Consider the following 18957-nt stretch of genomic DNA (forward strand, 5'->3'; position numbering starts at 1 on the left):
TAACCCCATACTTTGACCGTTTTGACAGTTTGTTCCCCATGGGCGCCCCCATTCAACAGCGTGACGTCACGAGCACTCGTCTGATTTTATTTATGGAATAGATTTAAGGTCAAAGGTAAAGCATACGGGCAATTTAGTTCTTTGCTGGAAAGATGGCGTCCACAGCAGGCAGCACGGCCGTTGATACTCAAGTTTCTGGACCACAGAATGGAGGAATATCGCAAAGATTCAGTGATTTTTGTACCTTCTTATACAATTCTGAAGAAGGGAAAGTTCTTGGACGTACAGGGAAAAGTTGGGGTAAGTTTAAACAGTTTTCGCGGCTATAATTAATTTAACCTTTTGCCGGTCAATGTTTTTGGCCACGCTTGGATTACCTGTTAATTGAAATCTTTGCAAATGATCATACACAATTTAAACTACACTTACTATACTATAAGTGTCGCTATTGGAGGCATTCCATAGCTCTATCATTATTATACACCTTTCGTCAAAAAATTACCCCACCACAAACCAGAATATTCGGAATTTCTGTTCATAAATTGTTGTTTTAGAAGTTCGAATTCAACTGTTCATGTTCCTTTATTGTGGTTTAGTGTCTCTTAAAGCGTTGAACTGTTTTTGATGACACTGTTTGGTTGCTTAGGCTCTGAATTTATATTAATTCAGTTAGAAAAGTTAGTTTCACTTTTGGTTGTTTGCCTAGTTAGGAAAATGGAGCTAGCTAGGTCACCTTGAGTTGATGCCCTGAAGCATTTAGTGTTGTAAGTAAAGGTGAGCTCTTAATATCAAGCGTGTCTTCACTTTGAGGTTACTTTATGACTAGAGATTGAAATTTGGTTCTGTGGATGCACATAGACAACACAAGGGATTTAAATGGTTTGGTGACTAGCTTTAAGAACATTTATTAAAATGCAGTTATGATTAAGGGAGCCTGCATTCATATTTCGCTACATTGAGGTGTTCAAATAATAAAACTTATGATTATAGAATGAAAAATTTGTCCTTCTAAATTAATGTCCAGTAATTGAGATGACCAGGAAAGCATTGTACAAGGGCATGACTTTCTGACTCGTGCTAATTTTGACTACATACTTGGGGTCATCTTTTAAGGCTCAGTATAACTATTATCAGTTATCAAAATACAAACTTTTTGATCAAGAAACTGTACCTGCTTTTTTACTACCACTTTAAACATTCATATAAGTTTAGGGATTGTGAACAACAAGGCTATTTTTTCAGTGCAGGGTGCTTAAAAGATGATGTTATTTTTATGTATCTGAAGGACTTTAATTCAGTTGGCCATTTTGAAATTAAAGATCCAAGGATAAACCTGCTCATGATATGCTGTCAAAAATTCTTGATCTCAGACATGTTGACTCTGGCATAATGAACAAAATAAATATAAAAACATGTGACAAGTTATTGAACAAAATACCGGTATGACTAAAATACTTTTGGGCGAAAATAAGATTCTGATATAAATATGAAAATAGGATAAGTTTTGGCGAAAATAACAATGTGACAAAAATTTAGTAAATTTGGGCTAAATTAAGTTATTTTCGCAGAAATAAGATTTTGATAAAAAATCTGAACATATGGTTAGTTTTGGCGAATTTTACCAAACTTATTTCACCCCCAAAAAATATTTTATCCTAAAACTAACTACTTTTTGGTCAAAAATGTTATTTTCGTCAAAACTTTCCCTATTTTCAGAGTTTTACCCCCCTCCCCCGACTTTTTTTATTTTATCCAACAACTAACTACATTTTTGTCAAATGTTATTTTCGTCAAATTTGCCAGATTTTTTTTATCAAAATCTTACTTTCGCGAAAATAACTTAATTTTCATAAAAAAATAACCTTATTTTCGTATTTTAGTCATACCCCAAATACCATTCACCCAAAAATTTGAAAATTTTGCAAGAAATATTTCTGATCCTTTGTGTTGGGCCAATTGTTTATCTTTCCGCTTGAGGTCACTGTATTAGGTAGATAAGTGTTCTGCTAGAGTAAAGATGACATAACATTATCTAATGATAGTTGCCCCATAGGGGCAAATGGATAAAAGGCTGTCAAAACTGTTGACCTTGTCATTGACTGGTTACCTAATATGTTGCACATTATTTGCTAATACCTTTTAAGTAACCTGTGTTTGCAGTTATTGATGTGCTGTCAAGTATTCAGACTTGAGAAATAAGGATTTGGTGATAACCTTATGCAACAATTTAACAAAAAACATCTCAGCAATGTTAAATTAATTAATCTTATAACTTGATTGTATGGTTTTATGTCACATTTGAATGTGTTCAATAACTAAATACAAATTTATATGCTTAAAGGTTTCCCTTTCAATAAATCAAAAACCTTTGTACCTTAAAGTGATTAAAGTACACAACTTTTTCTATGGTGGATGGATAGCTAAACATTCTATTCAAATTATCAAATACTTATTAAAACCAGTCCTTATTTGTTATTGATTCTGAATTAGATAAAGAGTATTCATGTATGACCTGTTGTAAACAGCTAGTTGAATGAAGATGTAATACATGATAACCCAATTTCTGCTTCAGTTCTTTTTGTCAATTTCAAAATTGTATTAAAAAAGAAGTTTAATGTTATGATTCTTTCAGTAGTATGATTCTAATCATTCATTTTGTCTATTTAACATGGATGCTTTCTATGAAATAATGTCATTATAAGGTGGTGAAGATTTCAGTCAGTTTGATATTTTAAATTACCACTAATAAATATTCTATGCTTAGCTGCATCTAGCTTGTTCTTTTTCATTGCCATGACAGATATTTCCTTTCTAGCTTGTGTTTTAAATGGTAACTGCATACATAATATACTGCCAGATATGACATGGGGAAATGACTGTTTTCCTTATTCCTGAATAATTGTATTCAGTACTTCTACTCCTAATTAAGCTTGTCCTTAAGGTATACCTTCATTTATTTAAGGTCAATGTGACAGCTATTTAGATTCATTTACCCTAAGGCTTTGCAGTGTTAGACACTAACTGTATTTTGAACTGGAGTCTGTCAAACTACCTATTTACACATTTAAGGAGTCAGAGACATAATGGAGCCCAGGAGTTACAGATCAATAAATGATTATACAGAACATGTGAAATGATTAAATAGAATTTATTCAGTAAGCAATATTTATGTCATGACATGGTTCCCTGCCGGATACATACATAGTAAAATATCAACGACTATAAAGGGCTCATCACTCGCTTCATCCATGATCCTTTTAAATCATTAAGGTTTTACATAATATGTTCTTACTTTAATTACATTCTTACATGTATTTGCATAAGCTTGGAGTCTGACTGACTAGCATGCCTCAGCCAAAATTTAAGAGTCTTGGGCTAAACGGCATTCTCTTTTGTTTTGTTTCATCATCTTCTGGGTGTATTACGATATCATATTCATGTAGATTTTAGTGAGCAAAATATATGCATATTTTTTTTTTGCATTGATAGAATTTGATTATGAATAGGAATGCCGTTCTCAGTTTATAATATTTTATGGGAGGCCTGACCAGGTGAAGTGGCATAATGTGCTTATTGCAGTCCATTTTATCTCTTTTATCACCTGAAATTGTCGATAAATTTTAACAAATAATTGAACAGCTATTTCAATAAAAGTTTACGGTTATTGAATTTCCCCGAGCCAGTTGCTGAGCAATTGAGTACCTTGCTCTGGCATGCACTAAGTGAATGTGCCTTTCCCAGAATGTGAAAGTAAATATAGGACCAGAGGTAAATAGTTATGCGCTTCTCGTATTTATAAAAATGTGGCAGTGAATGGATTTTAATTATTGAATATTGAAGTGAAGTGTTAAAATTTCCTGATTTTCAATAGTCCTGCTGTGGCTGCAATTTTGTCTACAGGTTTCCGTATGCGTCCTGGATGAAAGGTCCTAGTGATGCACAGTAGGTTGTCAATGGGGGTCCTTTGCCTAAAATGGTGTCTAGGGTCTAGATGCGTTAAGGAAATAGCTGTAATCACATTATCAAAACTTTTAATGGTAAAAAAATGATGTATGGTAGGGGTTGGTAAGGATGAGATTCTAAAAATAATTATTCTCTGGCCGAAGTATGTATTGCGTACATTTATGGAGATGTCAAACACTTGTGGGGGAATGGCTGTAGGTCAATACTTTCCCATGCAGTTAGTTTACCAGGGATATCAGGTGAAACGATTTACTGCACAACTGGCCAAGTGAAAATCAATCCAATTGATTGGAATTTGTGCCTGTTGCTATTTTTCAGTTAAACATAGTTTTTGTTCATAATGATATCTTATTGTGTAAGGATTATTACAAGAAAATATGTACTCTTGAGCCAGTTAGAGATTAAAAGTTTTGTCAATATGACCATCATGTTTCCATTTTTCTAAAAAAAAATAATTAACTAGCAAAAGCAATTCTAACTTTCAACATATGAAATTGGGATTTGTATTTTCACATTGTAGATAAAAGAATGTGGTAGCTGAATTTTGGCCCAATATTGGGCAGAAAAAAACACTGAAAAAATATGTTATGATATGTGTGATGAATCAAAGTATGCAGTACTCAAGCTGACGAGGACATTTTCATTTTAGTATTGCCGAGGGAGGCTTTTTAATGAAAGGTTCATTTCCACTAATTGATTGTGTGCTCAATCAAGATGGCTTGGTTACTTAATTAATGAAATGTTGCTGGATGTTCACAGCATTATGCTACATTCTGCTTGGCAAGAGATAAATTAAGAAAACACCAGATGACAGGAACTGAACTCCCCTTGATTTTTTTTTTTCAATATTGAAACCTCTCATTCAATTTTGTAGTGCGGATAAGTCTTGCACTGGTAAAATGTTAGTGGCTTGCTGAATTCTAGATATTATAAATAAAGCCTTGTTGAAGTAATGATGCCAATAAGTGTTTGATTTTTCCATCTTGTTTATCCGAGTCTATTTTTGATGCTTAATTGTTTTCTATGATTTTTTTTAAAGAACAGACATTAACAATGTTTAAACCAGAGCTAGAAAAGGTATTGCTGGACCGATTTTAGCAGTATATTTGCTGGAACCCTTGTACTGCTTCCTGTTCGGAGAAGTCTCCTAATAATGTTTAATTCAACGGAATGCTATTTGTTCTGGACTCTTGTCTGGCTTTCATTGATGAAATAAGGGTACTCCCCGGTAACACTGTTGCTTGAAGATTAACTGTGTAAGAAGTCTGATGACAGAGAATGCCTTGACCAGATTGTACTTTCACATTTTTTGGAAGGAAAGCCTAGTTGGAAGTAGTTCTGGAAATATCAGCGGTACTTTCATACCAAATACATGAAGATAAAAGATGTTTCTTGCATTCATTGTGGCAATTATTCATACAGAAGTATGTTTCTGAGAGATATACTTCAAAGTCGGACAGGTGATATGCATCTAGCTTGCTGGCGAGGTTTAGAGGAGGAGACACTGGTGCCATTGTAATAACAATGCAGCCAATTACATTGCCTTAAATAGACAGTAATGAAGTTTATTATGGCTCATGAACACGATAATGGCTTTTGTCTTTCTTTGAGATCTTTGATTGATTTGAGCAAAGTCAGCAGTTATGGCATATCACATATCTTTCTCATTATTTTCTTACAATAGAAATGCCTTTTGTATTACATGTAGTTCTTAATGTCTTTCATAAAGTAAATTGTAAGTACCCTGCAGCATCATTAAATATTTAATTCAATAAATGAACTGCGCTGGTGCTAATGACTTCTTAGGATGAAAAAGCTTCTTATTTGATTTTGTTAGGTTTCATGCCTCCAGAGCAGGGAATCATATCTAGAATTACCAGCATTTGAAAAGTTATTTTAATTTAATTTAACACATTGTTTTAAGTTGCAAGAATGTGTCAAAACACAATAGGACTGCTTGTGATACAGTTGCACTAGTATTACACGAACATCAGAGAATGTACTATTAAAGGCAATATTTTTCTTCAATTTGAATTAAAACCATTTGTATTATACAGATGTTACAAATATTATCTTATAAACATAAATGGGAAGGTGCATGTTATATAGAATGATTATACTGTGGGAATTACTTATGTTATGTCGAGAGCGGCCATGACATTCACTCTGTAGCAATTTTGGGTGAAATTTGATCTTCGCATGTTTACATTCAAGAGTTACAATTGTTGTAACATAAGTGCATGTTTTAAATTATTTGATAACAAGAAAGAAATGGAGCATTCTATGTTATTTGTATATAATAGCAGGCTATCTAGTTACTCTTCAAGTTCAGTAAACAGATTATTTGGGCCTTGGCTATTCATATTAATGAAGTTTATTTACCTTTTAATTTTGGTGCTGTTTTGTTGTTAGATGCAGCTTTGCATAGAGGACAAATTTGATTATTGGAAGAAATGCTGGACCAGTATATTGTTAGTTTTGTCATGCCTCATATGCCATTAAGTAACAATAACAAATGATCATAGTGGCATTATTTTTTGGCAAAAATATATGCTTATTATTTGTGGAGGTGTATTGCCCCCCTGTCTTGTATACATGTAGATCAGAATCAAGAATGAGGTCTATATCAATCTCTCTACGGCCTATGGGATATAATTTTGTGGATATTTGGTATTGATAGCTGACTGTTTTAGCTGGTTAGATATGATACTGCAGTTTCATTGCCCAAAGTAGGGCATAAAGATAAAAATCAACTCGGCTGTGAAATCGGACTCTTCTCATTTGGGGTAAATGATACACATTATGATTTATATCAGTGGTAGTCAGGGTTTTGTTGGTGAGTGGTGCATGCATGAGCTTTCATTCATGGAAATATACTAGCAGTAGTAGTTGAGGCTTCTTCTTAAAGGTTTAAAAGGAGGCACCTGTACAAAGAACCTTCTTGTGATTAACTACGACTTTGGAATTTAGGGCTTGTCAAAGATTTATTTCTTACCCCATTGTTTTTATTTCTAGTGGCATTAGCAACTATGGATTACACTGATTAAAGTACATACCAGTACCAATGTTATTAATTATGTTGTTCTTTTACAAGTTAGATTTTGGTTTGGAAAGAGTGGTATAGTGGTATTAGTGTCTGCCAAAGAGGTGTTGAGTTTGAGGCTTGTGTCCATTTTAATGATCCCCCCCCCAAAAAAAATAAAAAAAAATAAAATAATTTTAGACTGGTTTCTACCAGTAGATTCATGATGGGTCAAAAATTCATTTTCACCGCAGCTGAAGTAAATCAGCATACATTGTGTTTTTAAATCAGTATTTTGTCCAATAATTATAAATCAAATCTGATTTCTTGCTCATACAAAATCAACCAATTTTGAAAAAAAGTATTATACATACATCAGAATATTTATTATTAAAATTGTACTTTTGTCTGTTTCCAGCTGGAATTGGAGTATTCTACACGATCTACTACATATGCCTTGCTGGGTTCTTCGCTGGCATGTTGGCTGTGTTCTACACCACCCTAGACTGGAACAAGCCCAGACTCCAGGGCTCAGACTCATTGCTCAAGCAGAACCCAGGTAAAGAAGCAGCCTTACAACTTCTTATCTTTAAGTGCAAACCCACACTTCTTTTCTAATGTAAAGTACACACAAACAATAAAAATCGATTCAACATTTTAGAGGACTATTTTTTACTACCCCGATAACAGTTTCATTCTTTTTGAAAGTGTGTGTTAGAAAGCAGCTTTGTTGATGGGTAAGGGACATGTTCGATAGAAAAGACATTGAAGTTAAGGTTTTCAAATGAACAAGCCATAAATCTGACACTGTTATTTGGCTGTGAAAACATAATTTATAAGCCCAGCTATTTCAAATTTATTTTGAGAAAGGATTGCAAACATGCAGTACACTACAGTGTTAGGGGCTTGTGCTAATTATGACTGAATGATTTTTTTTTTCAGTGACTTGTGTTTCATAAATATGTCAGCGGCTATAACATACTAAAATCAAGGGTCTGGTCTAATGGTATAGGTCCCCAGCAGGTTATTTTCTTATGGCCTCTCACAACGATCACCAGTCCTGATTTGTAGCAAGGAAATAGACTTGATTATGATTCTATAAGCTGGCGGCTTACGTCAAAATGGAGCCAATACAATTAGTATTAACCTATACTTAAAACAATGCGATAAAAAATATTTGTGTCATTGTATATGTCATAGCTTGACTCGGAATTTATGTTCAAGTGCACTGGGACCTACTTCAGTGCAATCCGTGACAAAACATTTTGCCAAATCTAACTAGTACTTAACTCCCTGTATAATTGAATTCTTCTGTCTAGATGTCAGATGGCGTTAACAGCCATAGCTAATTTTGGATTGGATTTGTTCCCATATTTGGAAGCACTAGACTTAAACTGATTACTGAGTGCTTATGCTACTAATTTATTGCCCATTTATACCTTTTAAGTTAAAGGTAAGATTTAAATTTGTTATTTGATAGATATGAAAGTAGTAAATGTAATGCCTGTTGAACAAATAGTGCAGTTCCATATGAGTGAGTCCATAACATGCTCAATGATATTTTACGCAAGGCGCTAAAAATGTTACATAAATGTACTGCTGTTGAACAAAAAATACGCAGCAGCGTAAGATGATATTTACTTGCACTTTTGATAAATTAAAGCATGCTTTATGGTCTAGTATGACGTCCAATAAATGTGATCAATTTAACTTATTTGAAATGGTGTATGAATGTTTATTGCATTCCGCAATAAAAGATCAGTTGTTTGTTAAATAAAGGTTGTTATTGATGAGAAAAACAAAAAAGTCCATGAATGGGTATTTCGTTATTTCATAGTTAAACAAGTCTTCAATTGTTTGTTTTAGTATCACCATTATACATAATTATATAGCAGGGCTTTTTCTATAGTACCCACGGGTCTGACTATCGGACCCATTCCCAAAGCTAAATATAAGATATTTTTCCCAATCTTCAGAAAAAAATCCCAATCCAAAAAAAATAATATTTTTTTATTGAAGTTTTTTTAGTAATTGAACTCAGAAATCATTGTTTTCATCACATTCAGAGATATGAAATATTATCTGTCATGATTTTATTGCAATAGATATTTACACCCCAAGGATTGATATTTCAGCCATTGTGGGTCTTTTAAAGGGAAAATAAACTAATATCCTAATCATTTCCTAATTCACAGGAGACTAGACAGCTTTTTCTTTTCACTGTAAAATTTCCCAATTTCCTTATTTTCACGACGCAAAATTTCCCAAAATGTCTAGGGTCTTTTTCCCAAAATGGGCAGAAAAGGCCCTGTATAGTGTTATGGACTCACTCATATCAAACTGCACTATTTGTATATATATGTTCAATGTTTTTTTTCTAATGGGTATTCAAACTTGATGAAACATTACATATGGTCGACTAATTTTAACTTCCAGTTGTACGAAATAAAGTATTTATAATTCATGATTAAGTTCATAAGTAAACGAGGAAGTGTCTAAGTATTCCACACTGAATGTAGTATAGTCATACGTGTAGTCTTGAATTGCTACTCTCTTAGCGATGTTTATTTTTTGTCAGTGGCAGTCCAGCATTGCTCCCACTCATTGTATCACATTGCTGTTGTCATGGGGTTACAGTTTGTTCAATCTTCTGTTACAGGACTTGCATTCCGGCCATTGCCTGATGTGTCTACAACGCTGATCCGCTTTAACAAGGCCCGCGCCTCCACATATACTCCATATGTCGACCACATCGCAGCCTTCCTTCAGTGTAAGTGTCATCATCACATCACCAATCAATACTCAATTGTAGCCACAGCCCTTGTGCTCAACACTAGCATCTTGAACTTTTGTATGAAATATTCAAACACTTAAATTCTCATTCCTCAACTCAAGAGTCTAAAGTGCTTGCCATCATGATGTTTAGTAAGCTAATAGTGTAAGTTTATTAGTATGAATTATAAATATGTAACAATATGAATATATAACAATATGCTTATTGAATAAGGAAACCACATACATGAGTCATTTTGACTAAAATTAGGAATTTCAATTGTGCTAAGAAATGAATAAGAATAATGGACAGAAAAGACAATACAATGTAATGTTAGATCCTTTGATTCTTGATCCAGAAAATACACCAACTCCATGGGTGAAAGTTTTCAGTATTGATACTGAATTCAGTATTTTGGAAAATATTTATCCTATATAATGTATTGTAAAAATGGCATTTCCCTATGTAAACACCCCCTTTTTTCAGTATTTTGAAAATTCAAACTTTCACCCATGCAACTCTACCATACAAGAACAGTACAGGGGCTCAATTTCTTTTTCAAAACATAAAATAGGGAAATGTTGTTTTCACATTCTAAAAAAAATGAATGTTTTAGCTTTGGAAATAGGGCCAAATTTCAAATTCCCGTTGCTAATTGGTGACAGTACACTAAATACATCTGGAGCTCTAGTGCTAAAGCTATTGATTCAGTCCTATTGTATACAAAAGGGAATCTTACTGATGATTGCTTTAGTTCATTAGCATTAAAGACTTTGAAATAGGTTAACACATAGGTATGTACTGTTTCAGACTATGAGAACGAACTCCAGACAGCAGAAACCGGAACTATTGTGGATTGTGACACCTACACTAAACTCCGTGACGAAGATCAATGGGACAAGGCCTGCCGATTTGATATCACCAACGAGCTAGGTGATGTATGTGTGAAACAGCAGTCTTTTGGCTATGAAGATGGACAGCCATGTGTGCTTCTCAAGCTGAACAGGGTATGTTATTGGTGGAATTTTAAAAAAATGTGAAAAGGAGGTCCTTTGAAGTGTACAGTTATTTGATTTGATAATGTTTACTTTGATTTGCACTTGTCTTGAAGATGTCAGAATAATTAAAAAAGGATAAAACAAAACTGAAATGATTGTAAATACAACTGTTCTTGTGGTGATATTTATCGCTGATTTTTTTCAATATATGTAACAAGTTCTAATGAAAGCTAAAAAAATGTATCTTTTATGATAGTTTGCAAATGAGCATGAAAAATACTTGAAAACATATTAAAGGCAAGAGTGTGTGTTTCTTTTTCGTTCAAGTCTAACACAGCGTTGATGTAATTTTTCAGATCTTTGACTGGTTGCCCGAGCCCTTTGAGTCCAACTCCTCCATTCCAAGCGAACTGCAGGGCTCCGATATCTGGCAGCAGTACTCCATTACCGTCAAGTGTGAAGGCGAGGTGAGTTGTGTAATACCATGTATATGTTATGTGTATATGTGAGCAGATCTAATGCATGGTTCTCAATAGGTTTTGGTTGAATCGTCTCAAATAGTAAGTAATCACCACCTTCTACTTATTCTTCTTAGAATTCATTAATTTCTCTTATTTAAACCGGTCAAATTGCCATTTGAACCATCTATTTTGGCCAGCTGCTGGTTCTTTTTGAGAACACTGCTTATATGGCTCCATGGACCTAAAGAAATACATATTCATTTGTTGGTTGCTTTTGGTTGTTACTTTTTTTGTTAGTATTAACACTCGAGTTAACTTCAACTTTGAAGTCAGGAGAGACCTCAAAAGGGTTTCTTAAAAGCAAGTGATGCTTCTGTAGCTCTTAAACCCATAAGGTGGCCTTAATCAAAACCCATCATCAAAATGGTTTCAGCCCTTAGCTGCCAGATCAATCACATCCCTAAGATTACACATGTGGTCATCAACATGTTCAAAGACTGATTAATCCTCATCCTATCCTGATCTTTCAATGGCATTCATATTTTGTAATAAAGTCCTTTCATCATAGCTACCTCATAACACAAATGAAGGAAACCCTCTTTGAATCAACCTAGTCCAAGTGAGGAAAGGGATCTTATTTAAGAGTCTGATGTGGAATTTAATGATACTTGATGGGTTTATCCAGTGATTTAAGGCAAAATGTGTATCTGCTTCTGTTTAGAGGTTATGAAATTTGTCTGACTCACTTGCCCAATGTGGTGAAATTTAAGTGATCTGGTGAAAATAAAAGACAAGAAACAACATTTATGTAAAAACACATTGTTTGTCTGGTAAAAGATATAGCCATTGGCAGTGTCTGCCTATGTATTGCATTTTGCTGAATATTGGTTCATGAGCATGATCATTGATGTCTGATTGTGTAATCAATGTTCTTCATATTTGGAGCCAGCTCACTTAAGTTAAGACTTAAAAACTGTTTTCATCAATAATGCAGACTGCTGATGCCGATATGCAATACCTCAATGGTTTAAATTGTACGCTTATGTTTACCAGTTTGAAATGGATCTATATAAATTGTACATAAAAGACACAATGTGATAAATATTGGGCTAAAACACTTATTAAAATACTCAACAGTGACTGGGAACCTCTCTTATGTAAATTTAACTAAAACTTAATGAATATTGATTGATTTAGTACAAAATTGCTATGAGTGGATTAGTAGAAAAGTAAAGACAAAATTAAGATGTAAGGCCATAAAATTTAATAGTCTTTTTTTAGTACATAAACAGTTAAAACATTTTCTCAATATCTCTTAAGTCGATTTCCTCCCTGACTTGAAAATAAATGTAAAGGACCACTTAAGGTAACTCCATGCAAGCATTCCTGCTTAGCTTTGTATTTGCGAGGCTTGAAATATTTCGGCAGGTCCCGGGGATGTGGAGCCAACGGGCTTCGACTGTAATCAAATATCAAAGTAAAGTTAAACATAGTATTTGAAGCAACATCCAACATGCAACATGCATTTGGGTATAGGAAAGTAAGACCATTACCGTGATTAACTTTCCAACTGCATAATATGAAGAGCGTAATGAGAAATTATCTCCTTTTGAAGATTTTTTCATGGTACAGAAAACTTTCGCTTCACTTTATTTGTACTTTTATATACAGGATTCGATTATAATCATGCTGAAAGGCTGACTTAGCATTTCCTTTCATGGAGATGATTTTTTATTGAAGGAGATTAATTGTGCTTTTATCTGTTGGTGCATCTTAAGTGGAAGTGTTTGTTTATTACAGATACATAAGAACTTTTAAAGACAAACAAAATCCTAGGAATAAAGAAGAAAATTATTATCTCCAATTTAATGGGCTTGTTTTTTTTTCTTCTCAACTCTGCAAAATTGTATGTTGGTGAAACTGAGAGAGACTATAATCACTCTTCATTTGTCTGCACAAATCAGTCAATTGTGGTGCCATGAGGTTCTTATGTTAACTGTAATTGCTACTATGACCTTTGTTTTGATTGTATCAGCTGATTGATTAGAATTTCTCCCAGATTTTCACTGAAATTTAATTATATGGTCTTGCAGTTTTTTGTGTTCTATTTGCAACTTTATTTTTTTTAAGAAAGCATAAAATGTCAGTCAGTATTTAAATTATGTTCTATGCCAAAGCTTAACTGGGTGGAGTTTGAAAGATTTTAAGTGGTAGCTTTAACTTACATAATTGTAGCTCATAAAAGTTGTAAACAAATTGTTGAGCAAGAATTTGAATTTGTTAGTGGCTCATTTGAAAGTTGTGGCAGATTGGCCTCAAGTTGACCTTAAATTAACATGACACAAATAGAAGTGTAGTTCAAGCTCATTGTTTGTCTGAGGTTGATTGTCTAAGATGGTCTAAGTTATTGATTGGATTATACAACAATACCCTTAAATTTTTAAACATTACGTAATCCCGATATTGGTCAATCGAATGTTTGAATGACAACCTGTGTCATGTTTAATGTATTCTATTTCAAAGTATGAATATGAAGTTTTCGTAACATGTACCCTCTTCTGTTTTCAGAACCCCGCAGACAATGATAAGCTGGGCGACATCCTGTACTACCCACCCCATGGATTCCACTTCAAGTATTTCCCATACAGGAACCAGCAGGGATATAGGTCCCCCCTCGTGTTTGTCAGGTTTGACAACCCAGAACCCGCGCAGCTCTTTATGATTACCTGCAAGGTGTATGCCAAGAATATTGAATACGATTTCATGGATAGATCTGGCTTGGTGCATTTTGAGCTGATGGTGGATTAATAGACCATTAAATTAGGACATTTTATGAAATAAATACATCGTCTTGTTAACATTATATAATATATTATCTGAAAAACCACATGACGCTGTGAAAATTATTTTGAGAGACTATTGATGGAATTTGAAACGTGGTTTTGGTAGGTTTACTTTGAAATACGAACAGAACTTCAGGAAGTATTTCATTCTGTAGGAAACAATGTTATGTATTTGTTTGTAAAACGTGTGTCCTGGCATTAGAACTGTTTGTGTGGTAGCTTACATTTTAAAACAAATTGATATGAAATATTAAATGCTTCTATTGTATTGTTTTCAAATCTTGCTCACTTTTTTCTTCATCAATATTTAATATTTTATTGTGGAGTTTTTTGTTTTTTTTGAAAATAATAATTTTGTGGTCACAAAAATATTTATTATTTTGATGTTAAAATTTATTTAAATTTATATATTTTTACCGACATGTTAAAAAATTGAATTATTCCATGATATAATGAGCTTGTCTGAAGTCCGTCCTTGAAAAATATTATTCTGATTGAAATAAGACAACAAATTTTCCTGGTAAATATAGCCTATTATTGATATTCCTGATAACTTTGTCTAGAACAAGTTTCATTGGTAGCTAAATTCATCATTTTCAAAGGGCATATGTGGTAAACTAATTAATGTAGTAAAATATATTTGATTATTTTTGAAATGCAAACCACAGTTATATGCTATTGTAGTTCTAGTGATAGTGATTTTCATGGTTGTCCATTATTATAACTTCTAATGTAATTGTTAGGCTATGTGTTTATATTTGTTGTAATTCTATGCACGGATATTGTGTGACAAAAGAGTTAAAACTTGTGTATCCAGATCATTATAAACAATTAATATATTCGAGACTTTGGAGCTTTGAAAAAATGGTTATAAAATGCTTCATTCTAAATCAGATTGATTCTTTCATTTTTCTCTTACAGTCAGGGGTCTTATTAATTGCTAAACACTGATAGAATGAAAGAATCAGGAAAAAGAAAAAAATTATCACACAAAAACATGTTCTAATATATTGCGGGGCTGGGTCCTAAGGCATTTATAATGGCTCAGAGATGCTTTCACAGAGTTTAACGCTTGTTCCTGACATAACTCAGGCTTTGCAAGGTCATACTTGCAGAGGGAACAATGTATTTTGCTCTTTACAAGTTGCAAGCACAATAAAGTAGTCAGCTAGAAGTCATGGGGGAACCTTAGTGTGTTAGCGCTTATCAGCAGTCAGCTGGCGCTCGCGTGGTTACACAGAATGTGAGTGAATTATCCTGAACTCTTAATCAGGTAGCGGTCGCGTGATTACACAACGTGTGAGTGCACTGTTCTGAACTCTGTTAGATAGCTGGCAAAGAAAAACTTAGTGAGAGTGTGCGAGTGTATTTCGTGACTCTGGTCTGGATTGCAATGTGATTTCAATGTTGAATTGTTGAGCCTGTACATTCCTTGTACATACATATTACCATTGTGTTTTTTATCACCTCATGTAAACCAAAACTTATAGAGTAGATATCGTGCTTGAAATTGTTTTCTTTTGCTTTCTCAAACTTAAGCATTGAATGTAAAATTGTTTTTTTGTTTCCACACAAATTTCTGGATTATTGGTGCATGTCAACAAATTTTATTTTTTGATACAAGAAATTTGATTTGTTTTGGAAATCATCGTCTGACTTCTTCAATGCTTTTGATAAATAAGTAAAAATCCAGGCTGATTTTTTTTTTAAAAAGTGAAAGGATGTATGGCAAAATTAACATATCATTTGCATATTATATGTATTATTCATGCTCCATGTTTTAGTCTTTAAAGTATGCTAATGATTATAACACCAATATGACCATAATATAAATTTGTATGGCAATTGTAACTGGAAAATATTATTGAGCACTGTATTCTATGGGAAAATGTCAGTAGATACAAATTTTTATTCGTACAAGTTTACATGTCCAAGTTTATTTTATGTTAAACAATGCATTTTACTCTCGTTTTTCACTCTTGCGTTTGCATGAAGTATTGTACATAGCATTTGCATCTTTTAAACAGATAATTAATGTACACCACACCATTTTGTCTAAAACTTTCACTTGTGTAAGTAGGTTTTGATACGTTTAAATTCCACGGCTTGTTGAATTTGTCCTTGTTCAAAGATGTTTGTTAGCCCCGTGCAATGATCACAGTTGATGCTTTAAATTGTAGTCTATATAGTAGGTCAATAATGAATTGTTCACATCTAGAACTTCTGGTAGGATGACATAGAATCTCATTACTAGATTAGATAAAAAACAATCAAAAAATCTCAAGACACAAATGTTCCTGTTTACATTCATTAATTAAGATTTTTTTTTTAAATAAAGGCTTATTTGCAAAATGTTTGATGTTTTCAACAAATCCAATTGTCAATGGCTATAAAAATGTTGGCCGGCGAATCTCTAGTAATGTTTGCTAAGATTTTAGGCAGGCCTATAGTGGGATCAGTGACTGTAGATTTGAAACGACTTTCTCTGCATATGATATGAAAAAATATATTTTGAAAGGTTGTGCTCTACACTTAGCTGTCTGATCCTCCTAGTTCAGTTCAGTATAGAGCAAAATCTTATTTTGTGGTATAAATAACTTGGTTTGTCCTTCCGCACTACTTTTTACATGGGAGTAATCTCCCACGGGAGAAATCTCCCATCATGTAAAAGGTATGGACAGGCTAAGTCTTGCGTAACATTTATTGAGGACATGTACATTTTTTTCCCTACCTTGTGGCATTCTGTAGTTGTGATGCATAATCAGAATTACATAGATATGTGTATCCTAGAGTTTTATAGTTTTATTTCATTGTGTGTTTTACCTTAGTCATAGTAGTTTCCACAGGTATCGATTGAAAATAAATATTTTGCACATAGACTAGACTTAGAGGCAAATATACTCATGCAATAAGTAAGTATAGGGCTGTATTCCTTAGTCATTTTTATTTCCAAGTCTACAAAACACCTTTCAAAATATGTATCTCTTCAAAACCTTTCGTTTACTTTTTGTATATCATTGTTAACACACATATCAGTATATGTAATTTGTCGGCAGTTTTATTCCCCCCCGAATTATTCAAAGTTGAGAAAAACGAAAATTAAGAGTTAAATTTTATGGTCAAAGTTCACATCCATCTGCCAAATAGCCATGTCATGTTTTATGATAACCCCAAACATCACAGAATAATGTTTGATGATTCTATGTGGTTGCAAATTTTTTTTAAATGTTCAAATGTTACGAATTGATGAGCTTTCTACAATAACCTGTAGGTGATAGTTATGGACATATGGACTCGCAGAAATAAACATAAGTCACTTTACTGCTCGTTATAGCAAGCTTTTCATCATGTAACTAGCAATTGTGGGAACCTGCGCTACATACATAATGTTACGTTTTAACAACGTCTGTACTGTAGGTTTCCACATTGGTAATAAGAAAGATCAGTCATGTTAGTAAAGGCCATGGTTACTTTTAAAATTCTGATTATTGATAACAGATAAATTCATTTAAGGCAGAGTCTGGGTTTAAAATTTGCTAATTTTTCATTCATTGAAATGTCTTTTTTCTTGAACAAATGTAATATTTTTTGTGTGGAACTATATATGTTTTACCTCAGATGGATTTGTTTTAGCCCTTTAACGGTCACCAACGATTTTATGCAATAAAGTAGTTTTTATCATTTAATCACACGTTTATTCATAGAATTTTAGCAGGAGTGATTTTCTCTTTGTTGTGGTGTCGGGTCTTACTTAGTGTTGTATTTCTTTTATTCCATGTATCAATTTCAATTTTTAGCCATTGAGGGGAGTGTTGTTTTGATTTTTAACCTTTTATACAGCCACATGATCAAGACTTTCAACTGCTACTGTCAGCAGTTACAAAAGTAGGGGAAATGTACATGTCCTTGTTTTTTTCGCACACACAAGCCACCGAGATTGTTGTTTGAGTTTTTTACAGTTACTGATCCCTAGGTTTTGACTCATATCAGTAAAGATCTGTTGTGATTCAGAACTTTTTGTTGATATGTTTCATTGTGGATATATATAGCACTGTGCTTAGGATTTGTACTGGGGAGGATTGCATTTGATGCATGACTTAGGAGCGACATATATAGCATCGATTGTAACATCATATCGAGCAGACAACCCCATATAACATCTGTGCCTATCCTTAGAATATACGCATATTTATCAACAAATTGAAACATCTTTACATTGAGTTCTGAAATATGCATATCTGTATTGATATAATTCGTGCTTTCAATCTATTGTAAACACTACTTGATTACAAGGTCTGTGCATTATTTATAAACATTAATCAGCTGTTAGTCATCAGTTTACTGTAAATGGTGGAATGTCGTTTGTCAATTCTGTGCATCTTCATCGTACTAATGCAATATATCAGATGCTTTGTGTAAGAATTGTATATCATTAAATTCATGGGTAAATGTTTAATTGATGTACAAATAATGCGCAAAACATTTTGAATTGTATATTAATTATTATTAATTAAATGGTGTGGGTAGGTTATGTCACATTTTTGTAAATTCATCTTAGTTGTGAACCTAATTGTAACGTTTTTACCTTAAATTGATAGTGATACTTTTCTTAACATAATGTGAAATATGAATCTCAGCGTATAATAAACATAATGTCCCTGGATAATTATCGAGTAGTAAGAAAGGTTTAATACAAAGTTAGAGCTACGGTAATCAGATAAGAGTGGTGCCGGGTTATACATGGTTATGCATAGCCTGGTGTGTTCAAAGAAAAGTAGTAAAAATTTTCATTGCCAGCTAAATAAGTTGGTTGTATTGTCGGAAAACACCTGAGTGAATGTAAACATGTATATTTACAGTTTTATCTACAATAAAGAATGATTAGTAAAAAATGCTT

At 33.3% G+C, this 18957-nt stretch overlaps 1 protein-coding gene across 1 annotated transcript; it reads left to right on the plus strand.

Moving 5' to 3' along the window:
- Positions 1–123: 123 nt before the first annotated feature.
- LOC128219690 (sodium/potassium-transporting ATPase subunit beta-like) lies at positions 124–18954 on the plus strand. Its single transcript, XM_052927610.1, has 6 exons — positions 124–300; positions 7404–7544; positions 9645–9755; positions 10569–10765; positions 11113–11223; positions 13786–18954. Exons 1-6 carry the CDS (start codon positions 153–155, stop codon positions 14023–14025), a joined length of 948 nt encoding a protein of 315 aa, XP_052783570.1. The 5' UTR covers positions 124–152; the 3' UTR covers positions 14026–18954.
- The last annotated feature ends 3 nt before the right edge of the window (positions 18955–18957 follow it).

This window comes from Mya arenaria, chromosome 15, assembly GCF_026914265.1.
Source record: "Mya arenaria isolate MELC-2E11 chromosome 15, ASM2691426v1".
In the NCBI taxonomy this organism is placed as follows: domain Eukaryota; kingdom Metazoa; phylum Mollusca; class Bivalvia; order Myida; family Myidae; genus Mya; species Mya arenaria.